The sequence below is a fragment of the Bos javanicus genome, chromosome 7 (assembly GCF_032452875.1).
Source record: "Bos javanicus breed banteng chromosome 7, ARS-OSU_banteng_1.0, whole genome shotgun sequence".
Classification (NCBI taxonomy): Eukaryota; Metazoa; Chordata; class Mammalia; order Artiodactyla; family Bovidae; genus Bos; species Bos javanicus.
The window spans coordinates 30,681,777-30,701,530 of record NC_083874.1 but is presented as its reverse complement, the minus strand read 5'-3'; the positions used below and the strand labels follow the sequence as shown (position 1 = coordinate 30,701,530).

The following is a 19,754-nucleotide window of genomic DNA, read 5'->3' as shown; positions in this document are numbered from 1 at the left end:
TAAGTGAAGCTAAGTGATACAGAGAAAGACAAATATCATATTGTATCACTTACATGTGAAATTGAAAATAATGATACAAATGAACTTATTTACAGGACAGAAATAGACTCACAGACAGAGAAAAATTTATGGTCACCAAAGGGGAAACAAGGGGAGGGATAAATCTGGAATTTGGGATTGACATGTACATCAATTCAGTTCAGTTCAGTCACTCAGCTGTGTCCAGCTGTTTGTGACCCCATGGACTGAAACACGCCAGGCCTCCCTGTCTATCACCAACTCCTGGAGTTTACTCAAACTCATGTCCATTGAGTCGGTGATGCCATCCAACCATCTCATTCTCTCTGGTCCCCTTCTCCTCCCACCTTCAATCCTTCCCAGCATCAGGGTCTTTTCCAGTGAGTCAGTTCTTTGCAGCAGGTGGCCAAAGTTTTGGAGTTTCAGCTTCAGCATCAGTCCTTCCAATGAATATTCACGACTGATTTCCTTTAGGATTGACTGGTTTGATCTCCTTGCAGTCCAAGGGACTCTCAGGAGTCTCCTCCAACACCACAGTCCAAAAGCATCAATTCTTTGGTGCTCAGCTTTCTTTATAGTCCAACTCTTACACCCATACATGACTACTGGAAAAACCATAGCTTTGACTAGACGGACCTTTGTTGGAAAAGTAATGTCTCTGCTTTTTTAATATGCTGTCTATGCTGACATGTATGTACATGCACTGTACATAAAAAATAATAAGAACCTATCATATAGCACAGGGAAATATATTTAATATCATATAATAGCCTATAATGAGAAAGAATCTGAAAAAAATACATATACATGTATATATGTGTAACTTTGCTGCATACCTAAAACATTATAAATCAACTATACTTGAATTAAAATTTTAAATTAATTATTTTTAAAAAGAAGAAATGGAAATGAAGAAACAGTTATTTTGAAAGGTTGTTTTATTCTGTAAGAGTCTGTGCCATTCAGGGAGTGAAAGATATCGGGGTCATAACTATATATCATTTTAGAGTTAGTAGCAATCTCACTATTTAGGGGATTGCTGAAATTTTCAGAGTCATGGCAGTTTGTTGGCACTGATGACCTGTGATAAAGAAAACATGATGCTTCACTGACTTCCTTCCTTCCTTTAACAAATGTGAAGTCTTTCATTATCTTCCAGTAAGAAGCTTAAATATTTTCACTTAATTATCATTAAAGTTAAGCAACCAAATGATTACTTTCCCGATACAATTGGAAAGAAGATCATAATGAATCTTGTTTCTTCATAACTGCTACCCTGTATGCCACTTCACTCACCAGAAGCTATGTTCAAGGACAAGATCTGCTTAGGTCTTCTCAACTTGTTCCCCATTACCTCCTACACACTTGTCTGTCCGTGGCTGCCTACCATCTTCACTCTTTTCTCTATGCCTCCAGACTCCCAATTCCCATCCAAATGCTCTTACATCATCATTCTCTGCCCAGAAAGTTCCTTCAGCCTCCTTGCCTGGAGTAATATGTCACTTTTCACCAAAAATATAGTTCATATAGGTTCTAAATATGACTTTACCGCTACTACTAAGTCGCTTCAGTCGTGTCCGATTCTGTGGGACCCCATAGATGGCAGCCCACCAGGCTCCATCCCTGGGATTCTTCAGGCAAGAACACTAGAGTGGGTTGCCATTTCCTTCCCCAATGCATGAAAGTGAAAAGTGAAAGTGAAGTCGCTCAGTCGTGTCCCACTCTTAGTGACCCCATGGACTGCAGCCTACCAGGCTCCTCTGCCCATGGGATTTTCCAGGCAGGAGTACTGGAGTGGGGTGCCATTGCCTTCTCCGAAATATCACTTTATGTATGTGCTAAGTCACTTCAGTCGTGTCGTGTCCAACTCTTTGCGACCCTAAGGACTGTAGCCCGCTAGGCTTCTCTGTCCACGGGATTCTCCATGCAGGAATACTAGAGTGGGCTGCCATGCCCTCCTGCAGGGGATCTTCCCATTGCAGGGATTGAACCCAGGTCTCCTGTGGCTCCTGCATTGCAGGCAGATTCTTTACTGCTGAACCACCAGTGAAGACCTAAATATCACTTTAATACTATCAATTTTTAATCCCCTCTGGAAAAAGTCTCTTCTTCTTGGAGATTCATGCAACTTGCTGTCCCTCCTTGTCATTGGAAACCATCTGATTCTGGTCACTCCTCCCTGTTGAGGGAACCTCAAAATTCTTAGCTGCCTTTTCTCCCCACCAAGCTCATCCCCAAAATATCTAGCCTTGAATCAGCCTTATCATCCACCTCACTCCTTCACCTCCAGGGCCAGACTATAGGAGAAAATCACATAAGTGTTGGGATTATTGCTGCCAGAAACATACAGCCTCCATAGGCTTCCAGTAGTATTCGCCACTTCCCCATATGTCCCTAGTGAATGGTCTCATCAAATCTTCACAAGATCTACTGAAAATATTTGGAATTGCCATCTATGCTGGTACTGACTTCTTTTTGCTTATATATTAACCTTTCCTATCCCAATAAATAAATATATTTTATACGTGGGCTTCCCTCATAGCTCAGTTGGTAAAGAATCCACCTGCAATGCAGGAGATCTCAGTTCAATTCCTGGGTCAGAAAGAATTGCTGGAGAAGGGATAGACTACCCACTCCAGTATTCTTGGGCTTCCCTTGTGGCTCAGCTGGTAAAGAATCTGCCTGCAGTGCAGGAGACCTGGGTTCAATCCCTGATTTGGAAAGATACCCTAGAGAAGGGAAAGGTTACCCACTCCAGTATTCTGGTCTGGAGAACTATACAGTCCATGGAGTCACAAAGAGTAAGACACGACTGAGCAACTTTAACTTTCATCAGTTCAGTTCAGTCGCTCTGTCGTGTCCAACTTTGTGACCCCATGGACTGCAGCATGCCAGGCCTCCCTGTCCATCACCAACTCCTAGAGCTTACTCAAACTCAAGTCCATCAAGTTGGTGATGCCATCCAACCATCTCATCCTCTGTTGTCCCCTTCTCCTCCCACCTTCAATCTTTCCCAGCATCAGGGTCTTTTCAAATGAGTCAGTTCTTCGCATCAGATGGCCAAAGTATTGGAGTTTCATCTTCAGCATCAGTCCTTCCAATGAATATTCAGGACTGATTTCCTTTAGGATGGATTGGTTGGATCTCCTTGCTGTCCAAGGGACTCTCAAGAAGTCTCCTCCAACACCACAGTTCAAAAGCATCAATTCTTCGGCACTCAGTTTTGTTTATAGTCCGACTCTCACATCCATACGTGAAGTGAAGTGAAGTGAAGTCACTCAGTTGTGTCTGACTCTTTGCAACCCCGTGGACTGTAGCCTACCAGGCTCCTCCGTCCATGGGATTCTCCAGGCAAGAATACTATTGGAAAAACCATAGCTTTGACTACACGGACCTTTGTCCATCATTACCAAAGTAATGTCTCTGCTTTTTAATATGCTGTCTAGGTTGGCCATGACTTTTCTTCCAAGGAGCAAGTGTCTTTTAATTTCATGGTTGCAGTCACCAAACCCCAGTGATTTTGGAGCCCCCCAAAAGAAAGTCAGTCACTATTTCCACTGTTTCCCCATCTATTTGCCATGAAGTGATGGGACCAGATGCCATGGTCTTCGTTTTCTGAATGTTGAGTTTTAAGCCAACTTTTTCACTCTCCTCTTTCACTTTCATCAAGAGGCTCTTTAGTTCTTCGCTTTCTGCCATAAGGATGGTGTCATCTTCATATCTGAGGTTATTGATATTTCTCCCAGCAATCCTGATTCCAGCTTGTGCTTCTTCCAGCCCCACATTTCTCATGATGTACTCTGCATATAAGTTAAATAAGCAGGGTGACAATATACAGCCTTGATGTACTCCTTTCTGATTTGGAACCAGTCTGTTGTTCCATGTTCAGTTCTAACTGTTGCTTCTTTACCTGCATACAAATTTCTCAGGAAGCAGGTCAGGTGATCTGGTATTCTCATCTCTTTCAGAATTTTCCACAGTTTGTTGTGATCCACACAGTCAAAGGCTTTGGCATAGTCAATAAAGCAGAAATCAATATTTTTGTGGAACTCTCTTGCTTTTTCGATGATCCAACAGATGCTGGCAATTTTATCTCTGGTTCCTCTGCCTTTTCTAAATCAGTTTAAACATCTGGAAGTTCATGGTTCACATACTGCTGAAGCCTGGCTTGGAGAATTTTGAGCATTACTTTGCTAGCATGTGAGATGTGTGTAACTGTGCAATAGTTTGAACATTCCTTAGCATTGCCTAACTTTGGGCTTGGAATTAAAACCGACCTTTTCCAGTCCTGTGGCCACTGATGAGTTTTGCAAATTTGCTGGCATATGGAGTGCAGCACTTTCACAGCATCATCTTTTAGAATTTGAAATAGCTCAACAGGAATTCCACCAACTCCACTAGCTTTGTTCATAGTGATGCTTCCTAAGACCCATTTGACTTCACATTCCAGGATGTCTGGCTCTAGGTGAGTGATCACACCATCATGGTTAGCTGGGTCATGAAGATCTTTTCTGTATAGTTCTTCTGTGTATTTTTGCCACCTCTTCTTAATATCTTCTGCCTCTGTTAGATCCATACCCTTTCTGTCCTTTATTGTGCCCATCTTTGCATGAAATGTTCCCTTGGTATCTCTAATTTTCTTGAAGAGATCTCTAGTCTTATAAATAAAGTTGGGTGTGGACTTTTTCATTTCCTGCCCCTCTATTTTGGAGAAGGCAATGGCACCCCACCCAGTACTCTTGCCTGGAAAATCCCATGGACGGGGGAGCCTGGTGGGCTGCCATCTATGGGGTCGCACAGAGTCGGACACGACTGAAGCAACTTAGCAGCAGCAGCAGCAGCCCCTCTACTTATTAACAAGTCTGTAACTGCATCCACCCTGTGGTAAACTGATTGCATTAATGAACCAAATTAATGACTTCCTTTTTCCACACCCTTTGCCCTATAATTTTGTAGTCACTTCTCATTCTGATCCTAGGCTTGGCTATGTGACTTTCTATTGTGAAGGATTACAAAGTACCTGTATGTCTCTACCTTCTTTTTTGAAATCCTATCATAGCCTTGCAAAGAAGCCAGACTAAAAATACAAAACAAAACAAAAAAAAAGAGAGAGAGAGAGTGAGAGAAATAAAAGAGAAAAGAAGCCCAGTCTAAGAGTATGAGAGCACATAGAGCAGAGCTAAAATGTCCTATCCCAAAGCAGCCTTGTTAGCCAGCCCCTAGACTTATCCCTCAGCTGACCACAGATAAATGAACAAACCTTATGATAAGATTCGCCACATCTGATCCAGCAGAGCTAAGTTGTAGACCTACAGACTCATGAGAAGTAAGAAATGATTGTTGTTTTCAGTGACTAAGATTTGGAATGATTTGTTATGCACAAAAGCTAATACAGGCTCTAAATGTCTCTTTCTCCATACAAAAGGATGAAGTAAACCTTCTCTTTCTTAAGGCACAGTCTTCTACTTGCTTTTATCCTATTCCTGCCTGTATGCTTTCAGATCTCAACCATTCCAATTATTTCTCTATTCTTATATTCTCATCTAATTGTTGTCTTTTCACCTCTTTCCATAATATATAAACATGTTTAAATCTAATTAAAATAAAACATACACACATAAAAGTAAGCCTGTATCTTCAGCAAGTTACTGACCTATTCTATTATTGCTTCCATTTATATATTTTAAAAGAATAGTCTATACATGTGCATTTGTCTGGATTTGCCATAGAAACAGAACCAACAGGATGTGTTACATATATAGAGAGATTTATTTTAAGGAACTGACTTATGCAATTATAGAGGCTGGCATACATGCATGCTAAGTTGCTTCAGTCATGTCTGACTCTTTGCAACCCATGAACTGTAGCCTGCCAGGCTCCTGTCCTTGGGATTCTCCAGGCAAGAAAACTAGAGTGGGTTGCCACACCCTCCTCCAGGGAATCTTTCCAACACAAGGATGGAACCCAGGTCTCTTATGTCTCCTGCACTGGCAGGTGGGTTCTTTACTACTAGCGCCACCTGGGAAGCCCTTTGATGTTGTTCAGTTGCCCAGTCACGAGAACTCTTTGTGACCCCATGGACTGCAGCACGCCAGGCCTTCCTGTCCCTCACCATCTCCTGGAGTTTGCCCAAGCTCATGTTCACTGCATCAGTGATGTCCTCTAGCCATCTCATCACTAAGGAAAGCCTTTAGTGAGTCTAAAATCTGATAAGGTAGGTCAGTGGGCTGGAGACTCAGCGAAGAGTTGCAGTTCAACCCCAAAGGCAGAGGTGTGTTGGCAAAATTGCTTCTTACTTGGGGGGAGGTCAGTCTTTGGTCTATTAAGGCCTTTACCTGATTGGATGAGGCCCAGCCACATAATGGTGAGTAATCTGTTACTAAAAGGCCACTGATTTACATGTTCATCTCATCCCAAAAACACTTTCACAGAAACATCCGTGTAATACTTCACCAAATATTTGGGCACCGTGGTCCAGCCAAAGGAACACATAAAATTAGCCATTATAACTTGCTGTCTTCATTTTTTGTACTCATTAATCATTCGCCTTTTCAGTTACCACCTTATTAATGTACCCAAGGCAATGGATACTGCCAAACACTCTCTTTTCTTTTGTTCCTTTACTTCCTTTTGCCTCCTCCCTACCTTGCTTTCTATCTATTTGCTGCTCTTTAGTTTTCTTTATGCCACTCTTCCTTTACCTGCTTCTTTCATGATCCTGAGGGTTGTGCTTCCCAGACTACCTGGGTCACATCATATACTAGTGGTATTAACTACCAAATTTATATCTTCCATTTAGCCCTCTCTTCTGAGTTTCATATATTCATTCATTTATTCACAGAAGGTATTAACAGCATGCTATATATTTTATTGAGTACTTAAACACTATTGGGGTGTGTGACAACCTCTAAAATGACCCCCAAGATCCCTGCCTCCTGTTAGTCATATCCCCCATTTAATCCCTTCCCTGTAATGTGAGCTTCTAAAGAACAGAACACAGCAAAAGTGATGAGATGCCACTTCTGAGATTAGGTTACAAAAAGACTCTGGCTTCTGTCTTGTTCACCTCTCCTGTCCTTTCCTGGCTCACTCTGTCTTCTTAGAGTCCTCATGTAGGGGAAGCAAGCTGACATGCTGTTTGAAAAACCTTGTGGTTTATAGATAGTCAGTGGGAATTTGTTGTATGAGGCAGGGAGCTCAAATCTGGTGCTCTGTGACAACCCAGAGAGGTGGGATGGGGTGGAAAGTGGGAGGGAGGTTCAAGAGGGAGGGGACGTATGTATACCTATGGCTGATTCATGTTGATGTATGGCAGAAACCAACATAATATTGTAAAACAATTATCCTCCAATTAAAAATAAATAAAAACAAAACAAAAGCTTTATGTAGAGGCTTGTATGCAAAGGAACTCGGTCTCCAGACAACAGCCAGCAGGGACCTGAGACCTGCCACCAGTCACATGAGTGAGCCTAGAAGCAGGTCCTCTCCCAGTTGAGTCTTGCTTGAATTGATTGCCACTCTGCTAGATACCTTTACTGCAGTCCTGTGAGAAACCCTGAGTCAGAGGCACTCAGCTAAGTTGCACCTAGATTTTTGACCCACAGAAATTATGAGAAAATAAATATTTGTGATTTTAGGCTGCTAAGTTTGGTATAATTTGGTTTACAGGGCTTGATGACTAGTAGAGGACTACCCTGTCCTCTAGGTCAGGGTCACACTGCTTATTCTACTTATATGCAGAGTACATCACGAGAAATGCCAGGCTAGACAAAGCAAGCTGGAATCAAGATTGCCAGGAGAAATATCAGTAACCTCAGATATGCAGATGACACCATCCTAATGGCAGAAAGCAAAGAGGAACTAAAGCGCTCTTGATGAAGGTGAAAGAGGAGAGTGAAAAAAGGTGGCTTAAAACTCAACATTCAAAAAGCGACGATCATGGTATCCAGTCATTACTTCATGGCAAATAGATGGGGAAACATTGGAAACAGTGATAGACTGTTGGGCTCTGAATCACTGTGGATGGTGACTACCCCCATGAAATTAAAAGACACTTGCTCCTTGGAAGAAAAGTAATGACAGACCTAGAGCATATTAAAAAGCAGAGACATTACTTTGCCAACAAAGGTCTGTCTAGTCAAAGCTATGGTATTTTCAGTAGGCATGTATGGATGTGAGAGTTGGACAATAAAGAAGGCTGAGTGCCAAAAAATTGATGCTTTTGAACTTAGGTGCTGGAGAAGACTCCTGAGAATCCCTTGGACAGCAGGGACATCAAACCAGTCAATCCTAAAGGAAATCAACCCTAAGGAAAGGAATATTCATTGGAAGGACTGAAGCTGAAGCTCCAATACTTTGGCTACATGACACGAAGAGCTGACTCACTGGAAAAGACCCTGATGCTGGGAAAGACTGAAGGCAGGAGGAGAAGGAGACAACAGAGGATGAGATGACTGGATGGTATCACTGACTCAATGGACATGCGTTTAAGCAAACTCCAGGAGATGGTAAAGGACAGGGAAGCCTCATGTGCTACAGTCCATGGGGTTCCAGAGTCAGACACAACTGAGTGACTCAACAAGAGGACTACCCAGGATTCAAAGTCAAATAAGGAAGAGCCCTGACATGCAACAATCCTGTAGACTATCAAGGGTGATAGAAAAGTGGCTATGATCACACTATAGTATAATAGGTGTTATAGAAACATACACAGTGAGTGATGGGAGCACAGAGAGAAGAGAATTTCCATCCTGCTTGAAGATGGAAGGTTTTAACTGGCAGATTTTATTTTTGTCATTGAATGAGCAGGCTAAGTCATTTGATCAAAATGAGGAGAAATGGTGATGGGATACCTGATGAGAAAATGAATTTCTAGAACCTCTACTGGAAAGAATAGTTGAAAGATTTATGAAAGAAGCCAGTGATGATATCTAGGCAGTGAGGAGTTGGGTTAAGAATCATGGACTTGCAGAATCTCCAGTTGAGACTAGGGTTTACTTTTTTTAAAATGTTCTTGGCAATATGTATATAAGATTACAGAAGTTGATGATTGGATTTGGGATCTCAGAGAAGATAAAACAGAAAAGCAAAGGACTGAGGAAGAAAAAGAGCAAGACAATTCTTATAGTCCCAGTGTAGTTTAGATTGGATAGAGAAAGTAAGACAATCAAAGCGGCCAAGAGTTTGGGGAAATGTCACCAAACCTGACCTCCTACCAATCACTAGGGCCAAGGGAGTCAGTGCTAGGTTTGACTTAAGCCTAGGTCATATACTCCAGTCCTGAGTTGGAGGAGACTTCTAGCTGAGAGTGGGAAAGAATGATTATGCAGAAGGAAATTCAGGTTTTCTACCATGAGAAGAGTGAATGGATGCTTTATAGCAGAGACCTCTGGTTTCCTACAGTAGTGTTCATTTCTTCCAGAGTAAGAGAACCCCTAGTTTTTAGGGGTGGGGGAAGCACATAATGATAGTATTTCCTAGTCTCCTGCAGCTAGGAATGGCCATGCAAGTAATAAGCTGATCAAAGGGATATGGACAGAAGTGGTGTGTGTGCCATTTCTGGACCATGTTCTTAAAGGGAATGGGATGTCATTCCATTTCCCTTTATTCCTTTTCTGTCTGCTCGAATATGGTTGTGGTGGTGAGCCAACTTGAACCATAAGGAAGACATTCTATTCCTAGGGAGGGCAGAACAACAGGAGGAGTTTGTAATCCCTGGATGATGTCATGGATCCTTTGTCATCCTACATGAGGAATAATTAAACTACAGTTTTTAAAAAGCCTCTTTTAATGTGGTTCTCTGTTACAAGTGACTGGACCTACCTTTCAACTAATTCAGATGTCCAGTAAAAAAAGATATGCTGGGAATATAAATGACCATAGCATAAGACAGAAAGTAGCAAGCAATAAACAGAGGCACAGATAAACAGGATACAGAGAAAAATCACTTCGAGCCAGACTGTGAACTTTCAAAAGAGATTAAAGTTTCTGATCAGTGACAGACCACAGACTGTCTATAAGTGGTGGAATGCAGGCAGGGAAATGTGCCTCAACAGCTGATTATTCCAGACAGGCCGGCGGCAGTGGTGATGGTGATGTGGCATGATAGTGACAACTGGCTCATGCATCCAGCTCACCCAAGCAACATTTGGACCTTGATATACTTATTTAAATTAGTTGTGGTTTGGGTTGATGCTTCTTGACAATGATCTTAAAAATTAAGAAATAGGGGTGGAAGAAATCCTAGCGACTAGGAAAACATTCTGCTCAATGCACTTCAAAAGACAATAATAATTACAGTGATGCTAAGTAAGTCTTGTACATAGCCAGTAAAACCCAGGACTTCTAACTCCCCGGCCATTGAGGGCTAAAGGCTTCTATATACTTAATTTGTAAAGAATCCCTGTGAAGGTTTCTTCTCCAGCAAAATACTAACCTCAAGTTGCTATCTGCAAAGCCCATCGGTTACTCTAGTAGACAATGGTGGTAGTGGTTTAGTCGCTAAGTTGTGTCCAACTCTCGCAACCACATGGACTGTAGCCCGCCAGGCTCCTTCGTCCATGGGATTTCCCAGGCAAGAATATTGGAATGGGTTGCCGTTTTTCTCCAGGGAATCTTCTCAACCCAGGCATGGAACCTACACCTGCATTGCAAGAGGATTCTTTTACCGCTGAGCCACGAGGGAAGCCCTGGTGGACAGTACTGAGACAGAACATTACCATCATGTCAGAAAGTTCTACAGGATAGCCCACAGATCTAAGAGAGATGTCTCTCTCTCCTGCCAATCCTCAATCTTGGCCTCAGTCTGTGCATAACCCAAACCCAAAGATTGGTCCCCAAGCTCTTCCACTTCCTAAAGAAGATTTAAAACTGGTAACGACAACAAAAGTCGTTTGGCCTAGTCCCGCTAAGAAGGGGACACGGCAACAGAACACCAAGATTCTTCCACAACAGTCAGTAGAGCAAGTGGGCGGTAAAAAACTAGCCGGGACCAGACGTGGGGGTGGAAGAAGAGGCAAAGGGGCGGGGATGAGAGCCGCGCGCTCGGACTGACGCCTGCATGAGGCCGGGGGCGGGGCCGCGCGCCGCTGGGCGGGGCCGCGCGCGGCGGGCCAGGGAGGAGGGGGAGCCCGGCGGCCGGCGCGCTAGCCTAGCCGTGCGTGCTCACGTGACAGGTCCGCGAGGTCCCGCTCGCGCAGTCGTCTGGGCGAGCGAAGATGGCGGCCGAGAGGGAGCCTCCTCCGCTAGGGGACGGGAAGCCCACCGACTTTGAAGAGCTGGAGGACGGAGAGGACCTGTTCACCAGCACTGTCTCCACCCTGGAGGTGAGACTGCGTCGCCGTGGGTGCTTCGCTCCGTTGCTGCCGCGCATCTCACCTTTTGGTGCTTGCCCTGCCTCGACTTGACCCTCCGCGTCACCCCCCAACCCCCAGGTTTGCAAGGACCTGGTTGGGGCGACACCTGTGACGCGGGCCCCACCTCGCGTACCTGTCATTGGGCTGGAGTTGGCCTGGGCGGCCAGGCCTGCTTAGGAGAGCGAACTGTGGGGCCGGGGGCCGACCTGATCCCCTGAGGGCCAGGACCGGACAGAGCATCGAGTGTCCTTTCCCCGCTCAGCTGGCCCTCCGCGGTGTCACTTGCGCCTTTCCTTCCAGAGCTCTGAAGGTCTTGCCTTGGGTCTCAGCACACCTCCTGGCGCTGCGGGGCAAGCCCCGCAGCCTCTTTGAAGAGGTGCTTGCTTTTCCCTTCCCAAGGGAGGGTGTGCCTCTGAAACGGGAGAGCAGTGAAGAGAGCGCTCTGAGTGGCCGGGGCGCTGGAGGGACCGTGTGGGTGCACTTTTCCCGGTCCTGGACCTTCAAGGACTGCTAGTTCCCCTTGAGGGACGTACCTCTGTTTTAGACTGTTAAATAGGTAAATGAATTTGGCCGGTTTTGTTTGTCTTTAGTTTCTAAGCCTTTTAAGGATCATAGTGTTGATAAAATACAAAGTTGAAGGCAGGGAGTAGTCCAGGAAACTGCTAGGCACTGGGGGAAGTTTTTTTTTTTTTTTTTTTTTTTTAAGTTACCAGGGGAGAAATAACAGATCCTCACTCCTTTTTCCTCTTTTCTCGCATGATCAGCGATCTCTGAAGCTACGTGTTCCTGTTTTTGTCAAAGGAAACGCCCTCTATGAACTTAACTGTATTGGGCCTCCTGAATCTAGTTCATGTTTCAGTTGCTTTGCCTTTGATGAGAGCACACACACACCTGATAGCCGAACTTTAAGTGTGTGTATGTGTATTAAAATACAAGCAAATTTCCCAAAGAGTTGTTTACCTTAGACTGTGAAAGTGAAGTCGCTCAGTCGTGTCCGACTCTCTGCGACCCCATGGACTGTAGCCTACCAGGCTCCTCTGTCCATGGGATTTTCCAAGCAGTAGTACTGGAGTGGATTGCCATTTCCTTCTCCAGGGGATCTTCGCGACCCAGGGATTGAACCCGGGTCTCCCACATTGTAGACAGACGCTTAACTGTCTGACCTTAGACTGTACTTGCTTATAAAGTGCTTTTTTAATAAGCTTCCCTAGCATGATCCACTCTGCACCAAATTAATTGAAAATTATTGTAGTATATCCTTTATTTAGCTTTCAGTTACGTGGAACTGGTAACTTCCCTGACCGTTTTCAGTACTGATCATATTCTGCTAATTGTATATGCGTGTTCCTGGCCAAACCTCACCTCTCCTCAAGATTATAGGCTTTTGGGGGCTAGGGGTAGTACCTTTTTCATCTTTGTGTTCCTCACAAAATCTCGAACATTTGCATTTTGCAAATATTTGTTGAATGAATTGTCAAAACCAGCATCTCCTAAGATTTAATAAAAATTGTCTTGCACAGCAAATTACCTTTTGGGGGTAGTATCCTTGTAGTCCTTTATACTTTACAGCTACTTAACATGTTTTGAAAGGTAATGTCTATGCAGGATTGTAAGACCTGGATTCCCTGTGGGGCTACAAAGATTTTCCACCAACAAGGATCAGAATAAACTTAACATAGTGTAAACTAGAATATTGTGAACACTAAGCATTCTGTTTAATTGAGATCTTTGTAAAGTTGAGTAAAAGGAACTACAGTTTCTATTTCCCATTTGGATGGGCCTGTTTAATAAGGTTGTGTGTGTAAGTGTGTGTGTGTGTGTGTTTTTTCCCCCCAGTTAAAGTCTATAGAGTTCTGAGTATGAATACATGTATTGTGGTTAGTGCATTATGAAAGCTTTCTAAAATGTTGGTTTTGATTAGTCATCTAAACCCTTTATTTCATGAGACTCAGGATATTTTCAAGTAGTGTAACTGTGAAGCTTATAAATTCAGAATTATTATTTTTTGCTTTTCAAGCTATTTTTGGGAAGGGTACATAGCAGTACTTATTAGTATACCAAAGCTGCTGTAAAGGAATATTTTTTCAGCATGTCACTTTTCTTTTGAATAGAATAGTGCTTCTCAAACTTCAGTGTGGAGGAGAAACTACAGGATTCTTGTTTAAAATGCAGGTACCTTTGCCTCACTAGAATCTGCATGTTTCCTGAGTGTTCTCTATCATTGCTTTTCAAACTTCATATGTCAGTTACCTGGAGATCTTGTTAAAGTGCAAATTTTGATTCTGTTGGGCTGGGATAAGCCAGTGTTCCGCATTTTTAACAAACTCTCATTGTGACATTGCTGCTAGTCCATAGACACGGATGAGTTGCAAAGCTCCAGGTGATTCTGATGCAGGTCATCTGCTTTGAATAGTTATTACCTAAGCTATAAAGTATAATAGACATAAAAATTAACATCTATTTTAAAAAAAGAGTTTTAAAAATGTTCATGTAGGAACTTTCTCCTTTGAGGGCATTGGGAGTAAAAAAGTCAATTGAAATCCATATAAGTAAAGAATTATACACAGCTTCAATATCATAATTGTTAACCTTGTAGTGACTGTACAACTTAGTGTATATGTATGCTGTGAGTATATTTTAATCCCAGTATTAAAATCCTTTCTTTTCAAAATGAAGAACAGTCACATAAAGCCATGTTCAGTAGTTAAAGCATATTTGAAACATCTAGTTGTGTTTCTGTTGTGACTGTGAAACAAAGTGGTGAAGGGCTGGCATAGGGGACATGGAAAGAAATGAGAAGGGAAAAAAATCTGGCAAAAGCTTGTTTTGTTTTGTTTTGTTTTTGGTAACTGAGAGGCTTTAGATGGTTTTGCAATGCTGCCTTAAAACAAACAAAAAAAGATGATACAGCTCTAAGGTTAAGAGGTGCTTGCCCTAAAGTAGCATGAAGTAGTAAGACAGGAAATTTATGTGTTACATGCCTGTTCTTTTCTTTTTTTCAGTTGCCCTGGGTCTTTGTTGCTATGCGAGGGCGTTCTCTAGTTGTGAGGAGTGGGGGCTCCTCTCCAGGTAGTAATCTCTAGATGCGGGCTTCAGTGTTTGCGGCTCCCAGGCTCTAGAGCACAGGTCTATAACCACTAGGTTATGGCACACAGGCTTAGTTGCTCCACAGCACGTGGAATCTTCCTGGATCAGGGATTGAACCCATGTCTCCTGCACTGGCAGGTGATTCGTATCCACTGAGCCACCAGGGAAGCCCTGTTCCTTTTTTTTTTTTTTAATTTTTGTTGGAGTGAATTAATAGTTGATTTGCAACGTTGTTCATTTTTTAGTTCATAGACCATGCAGTTACCCATGTAATACGTACAATTTTGTGGGCTTTGGTATATTCACAGATATTGCAACATTTTTATCACCTCAGAAAGAAACCCTGTACCCTTTAACTATCACCCCCATCCCCATTCCCTAAACCCCTCTGCCCTCAACCTTAGGCAACTACTAATTCACTTTCTATCTATATATTCCCTATTCTGGACCTCATATGAATGAAATCATGTAATATGTGGTCTTTTGTGACTGACTTTTTTCACTTAACCTGATGTTTTCAGAGTCTGTGTATGTATTCCTTTCTATCCCTGAAAAACATTCCATTGTGTGGCTATACCTTATTTTGTTTATCCATTTTGTCATTTGTTGGACATTTGCATTGTTTCCACATTTTGCGTATCATTATTATTGCTAGAACATATAATGACTCTGCTTTTAATCAATTGAGGAATTGCTGGAGTAGTTTCTCAAAATGGCCACACCGTTCTACATACCCACCAGCCATGTATGAGGGAACCAATTTTTCCACATCCTCACCAATACTTGTTGTAATTTGACTTTTTTATTCTGTCCATCATAATGCTTGAGAAATGGTATCTTAGTGTGGTTTTGATTATATTTTCTTTTTTTATGAATTTAAGTTTTTATTTGTGTGTTTCACTGTAGTGCTGTGATAACAAAAATGACATCTGTATACCAGAACATACATATATCAACAGTAAGATTAATTATATTTTCTTAAAGACTAAATTAAGTCTTTCTTAAGACTTAAGACTATATTAGATGTTCTTAAAGATTATATTTTCTTTTCATGTTCTTGTTGGCCATTTGTACATTATGAAGAAATGTCTATTCAGAGCCTTTGCTCACTTTTTAGTTGGGTTGTCTTTTTATTTATAAGAATTTTTTTGTGTATTCTAGATGCAAGTTCCTTGTCAGATACATGATTTGCAAATGTTCTCCCATTCCATGAATTGTCTTTTCATTTCTTAATGGTGTCCTCTGAAGCACAAAGTTTTTTAAAAATTTGATGAAGTTCAGTTCATCTACTTTTTATTTTGTTGCTCATGCTTTCAGCATCATATATAAGAATCTCCCGCCCAATCCAAGATCATGAAGGTTTCCTCTAAGAGTTTTATAGTTTCGGCTTGATTTGTTTTGAGTATTTGTATATGATGTGAGATAAACTCTTTTTTTTTTTTGCTTGTGGCAATCCAGTTGTCACTGCATCATTTGCTGAAAAACTGTCCATTGAATGATCTTGACACTCTTTCTGAAAATTGGTTGACTGTAGATGTTTACAGTTGGTTCTTGTACTAGCCTCTCATCTTAAGGTCAACTGAAGTTAAGCTGAGTACCACAGTTTCCCTAACACTGTCGCATGATAGAGTTTATAGAATACTTCAAATGAAATTTCCATATGGGAGGTTCACAGGTCTTAGAATTCCTTCCCCACCATGTAACCCCATGCCTGCTCCGTAGATGCTGTACTTGGTTGATTTCAGTAAATACTTGACTATTTACTCTCTGCTGTATTTTTTAGATGATAGTGGGAGTACAAAGATCAACTAGATATCAGCAGATCTTTGAGGAAAGAAAATCTCTGGTGAAGAAGAAAGAGAAGTACAGAAAACTCAGATCCAAAGAGATTGTGACTATGTTCTGAAAACACACCTATTTTCACTGAAAGTCCCAGTGGACTGGGGGAGATTGCTAACTCCTATCAGCATTCCTGACACATGGTAGATGAACATAAATGTTTCTACTGGCTAGGAACAGCCACTGAGATGGTAATATTTAAGAGAGACTTTAAAGGGTGGAATGAAATTTTCAACGTGGGAAAATAGCCAATGTCACTTACGGTTCAGTCCTTATTGTAAGGAACCATAAATAATTTTGAGTGGCTCTATATAGGATGTTACAGATTTATATGATGAGACTGTGCAGAGCTTTGAAATTGTTACATAGGTGCATTAGAGCCCTACAAGACCTTCAGGGCAGTAATATGATCACCTTGGAAGCTTAATGTTCTGGCAGTTTGGGGGATAAATTTGTAAGAGGTATCATTTGTAGGTTGATGACCTGGAGGTTATTTTAAGTCTAAGGTTAAAGACCTCAAGAGGAATAGTGCGATCAATAAAGGAGAGAAGGAAGTTGATACAGTAACAAGAGTAAAAGATGGCCATCTTAACTCTTTGAATGTCTCGGGGAAGGAGTTATAAATTTATTTCATTTGGGAATGAGTTACATCAATGAAGAGACTATCAGACAGCTAGAAATCCCAGATGGAGTAGAGATACAGATTCAATACAATTTATTGACTGGTGACACTAAATTGAACTGTGGAAATCTAGTCCTTGTCCTCATGGAGTATATGAGTGAACAGGAGTCAGCATGATAAACACAGCTTTGTGAAAAAACACCTGCAATACCAGGTGATAATGTGTGTAACTGAAATATGTGCGTGGCACACAAACAGTACCAGGTACTGTGAGGAGGAGATGATTGGATAGCAGTACTGACTCTGTGCACATGAATTTGAGTAAACTCCAGAAGATAGTGAAGGCCTGTCACTGGCGTCCTTCAGTCCATGGGGTCACAAAGAGTAAGACACGGCATAGCAAACAACAGCAGCAGAAATAGTATAGAAACCTGGAGTGACTTAATTGTGTAGAAGTGATCTTTGAAACCTTGAAAAGTAGATGGCATCAACAGAGAGCAAGTAGAGAAAAACTAAAGAGTCTTTTGATAAAGAACTGAAGTTGAGTATTTATTGTTTCAACACAACAGGTAGTAAAAGCATGTATCTTGTTTTCCTAATTCTAATCTTTAGGTCAGCATCCATCTTTAAAAAGTTTTTTTTTTAATTTCATTATGAATTACCTGTTTCAGAGGAGAGACATTTTGTGACCAGGTATTTAAAGACCACTGCATGGGAAATACTAGAAAGAGATTTATGACAAGGTATAACCAGTTGACCACTTGCCCTGGAAACTATTAAATATAAGGACTGAACTACTTCTAGTGCCTATAAAAAAAAAAAAAATGTTACTCTGTAGTTGCTTGAGGCAGAGGTGCTCACTTTTTTCATTTTTTTCCTGAAATAGAATAATTTTTTTTTTCTTTTTTTTTTTCCTTTGCCATGCTACATGGCTTGTAGGATCTTAGTTTCCCGACCAGGGATTGAACCCAGGCCCTTGGCAGTGAAAACATGGAGTCCTAACTACTGGACGACCAGGGAACTCCTAAAATTTGTCTTTAATGTTAATTTTTTGAATGTGCACTTTCCTATAAAATTGAACTCTTGTGTTTTTTCCCTGTGATGATAGTTTTTAGTTGTGATAAAATTTACCTCAGTAAAGTTCACTACCACTTCATTGAAGATGCATGACATGTCTATCACCTTCTAAAAATTCTCTCATGTAGTTAATTCCACCCATTCCCAGCCTCTGGCACCCACTGATCTGTATTTGCCTGTAGTTTTGTCTTTTCCAGAATTTCATATAAATAGAATCATATAAATGGAATTATATTTTGTACAAACAAAACTGTGTGAAACTTTCTGAATAAGGCTTCTTTAACTTAACCTAAAGTATCTGATATTTATGGATGTTGCATGTATCAAGAGTCATTCATTTTTATTGCTGAATTTAGTATTGCATTGTATTACGCATCACAGTTTTTTGTTGTTGAACATTTCTGTTGTTTACAGTTTTGGGACATTAATGAATAGAGATGACATAAACATATATGTACAGATTTTTGTATGAACACAGTTTTCATCTCCTTTGGGAAAATACTTAAAAGTAGGATGGCTGGTTTTGTGGTAAATACATGTTTAACTTTCTAAGAAACTGCCAAACTTTCTGCTAGAAAGGTTTGGGGTGGGGGCATAAGGCAAAGGGAGATGAAGTTATTTATTTTTAGTCTTACAGGTTCATGGCTCTTTAATAATATAACTCAAATTATAATAGGTATCTGTAGTAATAATATTGGGTTGGCCAAAAAGTTCATTTGAAAAAAGTGAGTGAACTTTTTGGCCAGCTCAATATAACTCAAGACCATGTCCATTAAGACAGAGTTCTCCAAGTCTGAGAACTAATAGTATATGGTTTCACTAAAACAAAATCATGATATGCTCTGGAGCAACGAATCCCGTGTGCCACAACTCCTGAGCCCATATGCCCCAGCTGCTGAAGCGCAGGTGCCCTAGAACCTGTGCCCTGCAATGAGAGAAGCCACCTCAGTGAGAAGCCCAAGCACAGCAACGGGAGAAGAGCCTGCACGGCAGGGAAGACTCAGCCTAGCCAAAAAGAAACAAATAAAATTACTCTTTAAAAAACTGATAAACAAAAGCGTGATTCTTCAAGACAAAAGCATGTTATGGTATGTTCCTCCCATCATAAAAGTTGCCTTAATATTGAAAGCTTATTCCTACTTAGAGAGCTTTGTGTATATTTACTGAGTGTTTGAATCCTGAAGGATCGCCTGAAGGAACCTTAGGTGCAGCTGGTTTTGCCTGTTTTAATATCTGTTCAGGTTTTCATTCATTTTATCTCTGAAATCTAATAACACTATAAAACATTCTGAGAAAGAAGAAAAAGAGACAGGTTTCAATGGTGTTTTGAGCCATTAAAAATATATTTATTTATTTATTTATTTGGCTGCAGTGGGTCTCAGTTGAGGTGCTTGGGATCTTCGATCTTTGTTGTAGCATGCGGGATCTTTAATATGACATGCGAACTCTTAGTTGCAGCATATGGTATCTAGTTCCTGGACTGGGGATCAAACATGGGTCCCCTGCATTGGCAGCTTGAATCTTAGCCACTCTGGTCCACCAGGGAAATCCCTTCAATGGCTGAGAATTCAGTTGTTCCACATCCTTGTCACTATTTGTTAGTATCAGTTCTGTTTCAGGCAGTGGCATGCTTTGTTGTTCAGTCTCTAAGTCTTGTCCAACTCTTTAAAACCCCATGGACTGCAGCACACCAGGATTCCCTGTCCTTCACCATCTCACGGAGTTTGCCCAAAGTCATGTCTATTGAGTCATTGATG

At 41.4% G+C, this 19,754-nt stretch overlaps 1 protein-coding gene across 1 annotated transcript in view; it reads left to right on the top strand.

Annotated features, from left to right (window-relative positions):
* Positions 1-11,126: 11,126 nt before the first annotated feature.
* SNX2 (sorting nexin 2) overlaps positions 11,127-19,754 on the top strand; it is a 62,739-nt gene continuing 54,111 nt past the window's right edge. Inside the window, exon 1 of the mRNA XM_061422952.1 lies at positions 11,127-11,342. Coding sequence (XP_061278936.1) covers positions 11,235-11,342 — 108 coding nt within the window. The 5' untranslated portion in view covers positions 11,127-11,234. The remainder of the gene's footprint in view (positions 11,343-19,754) is intronic.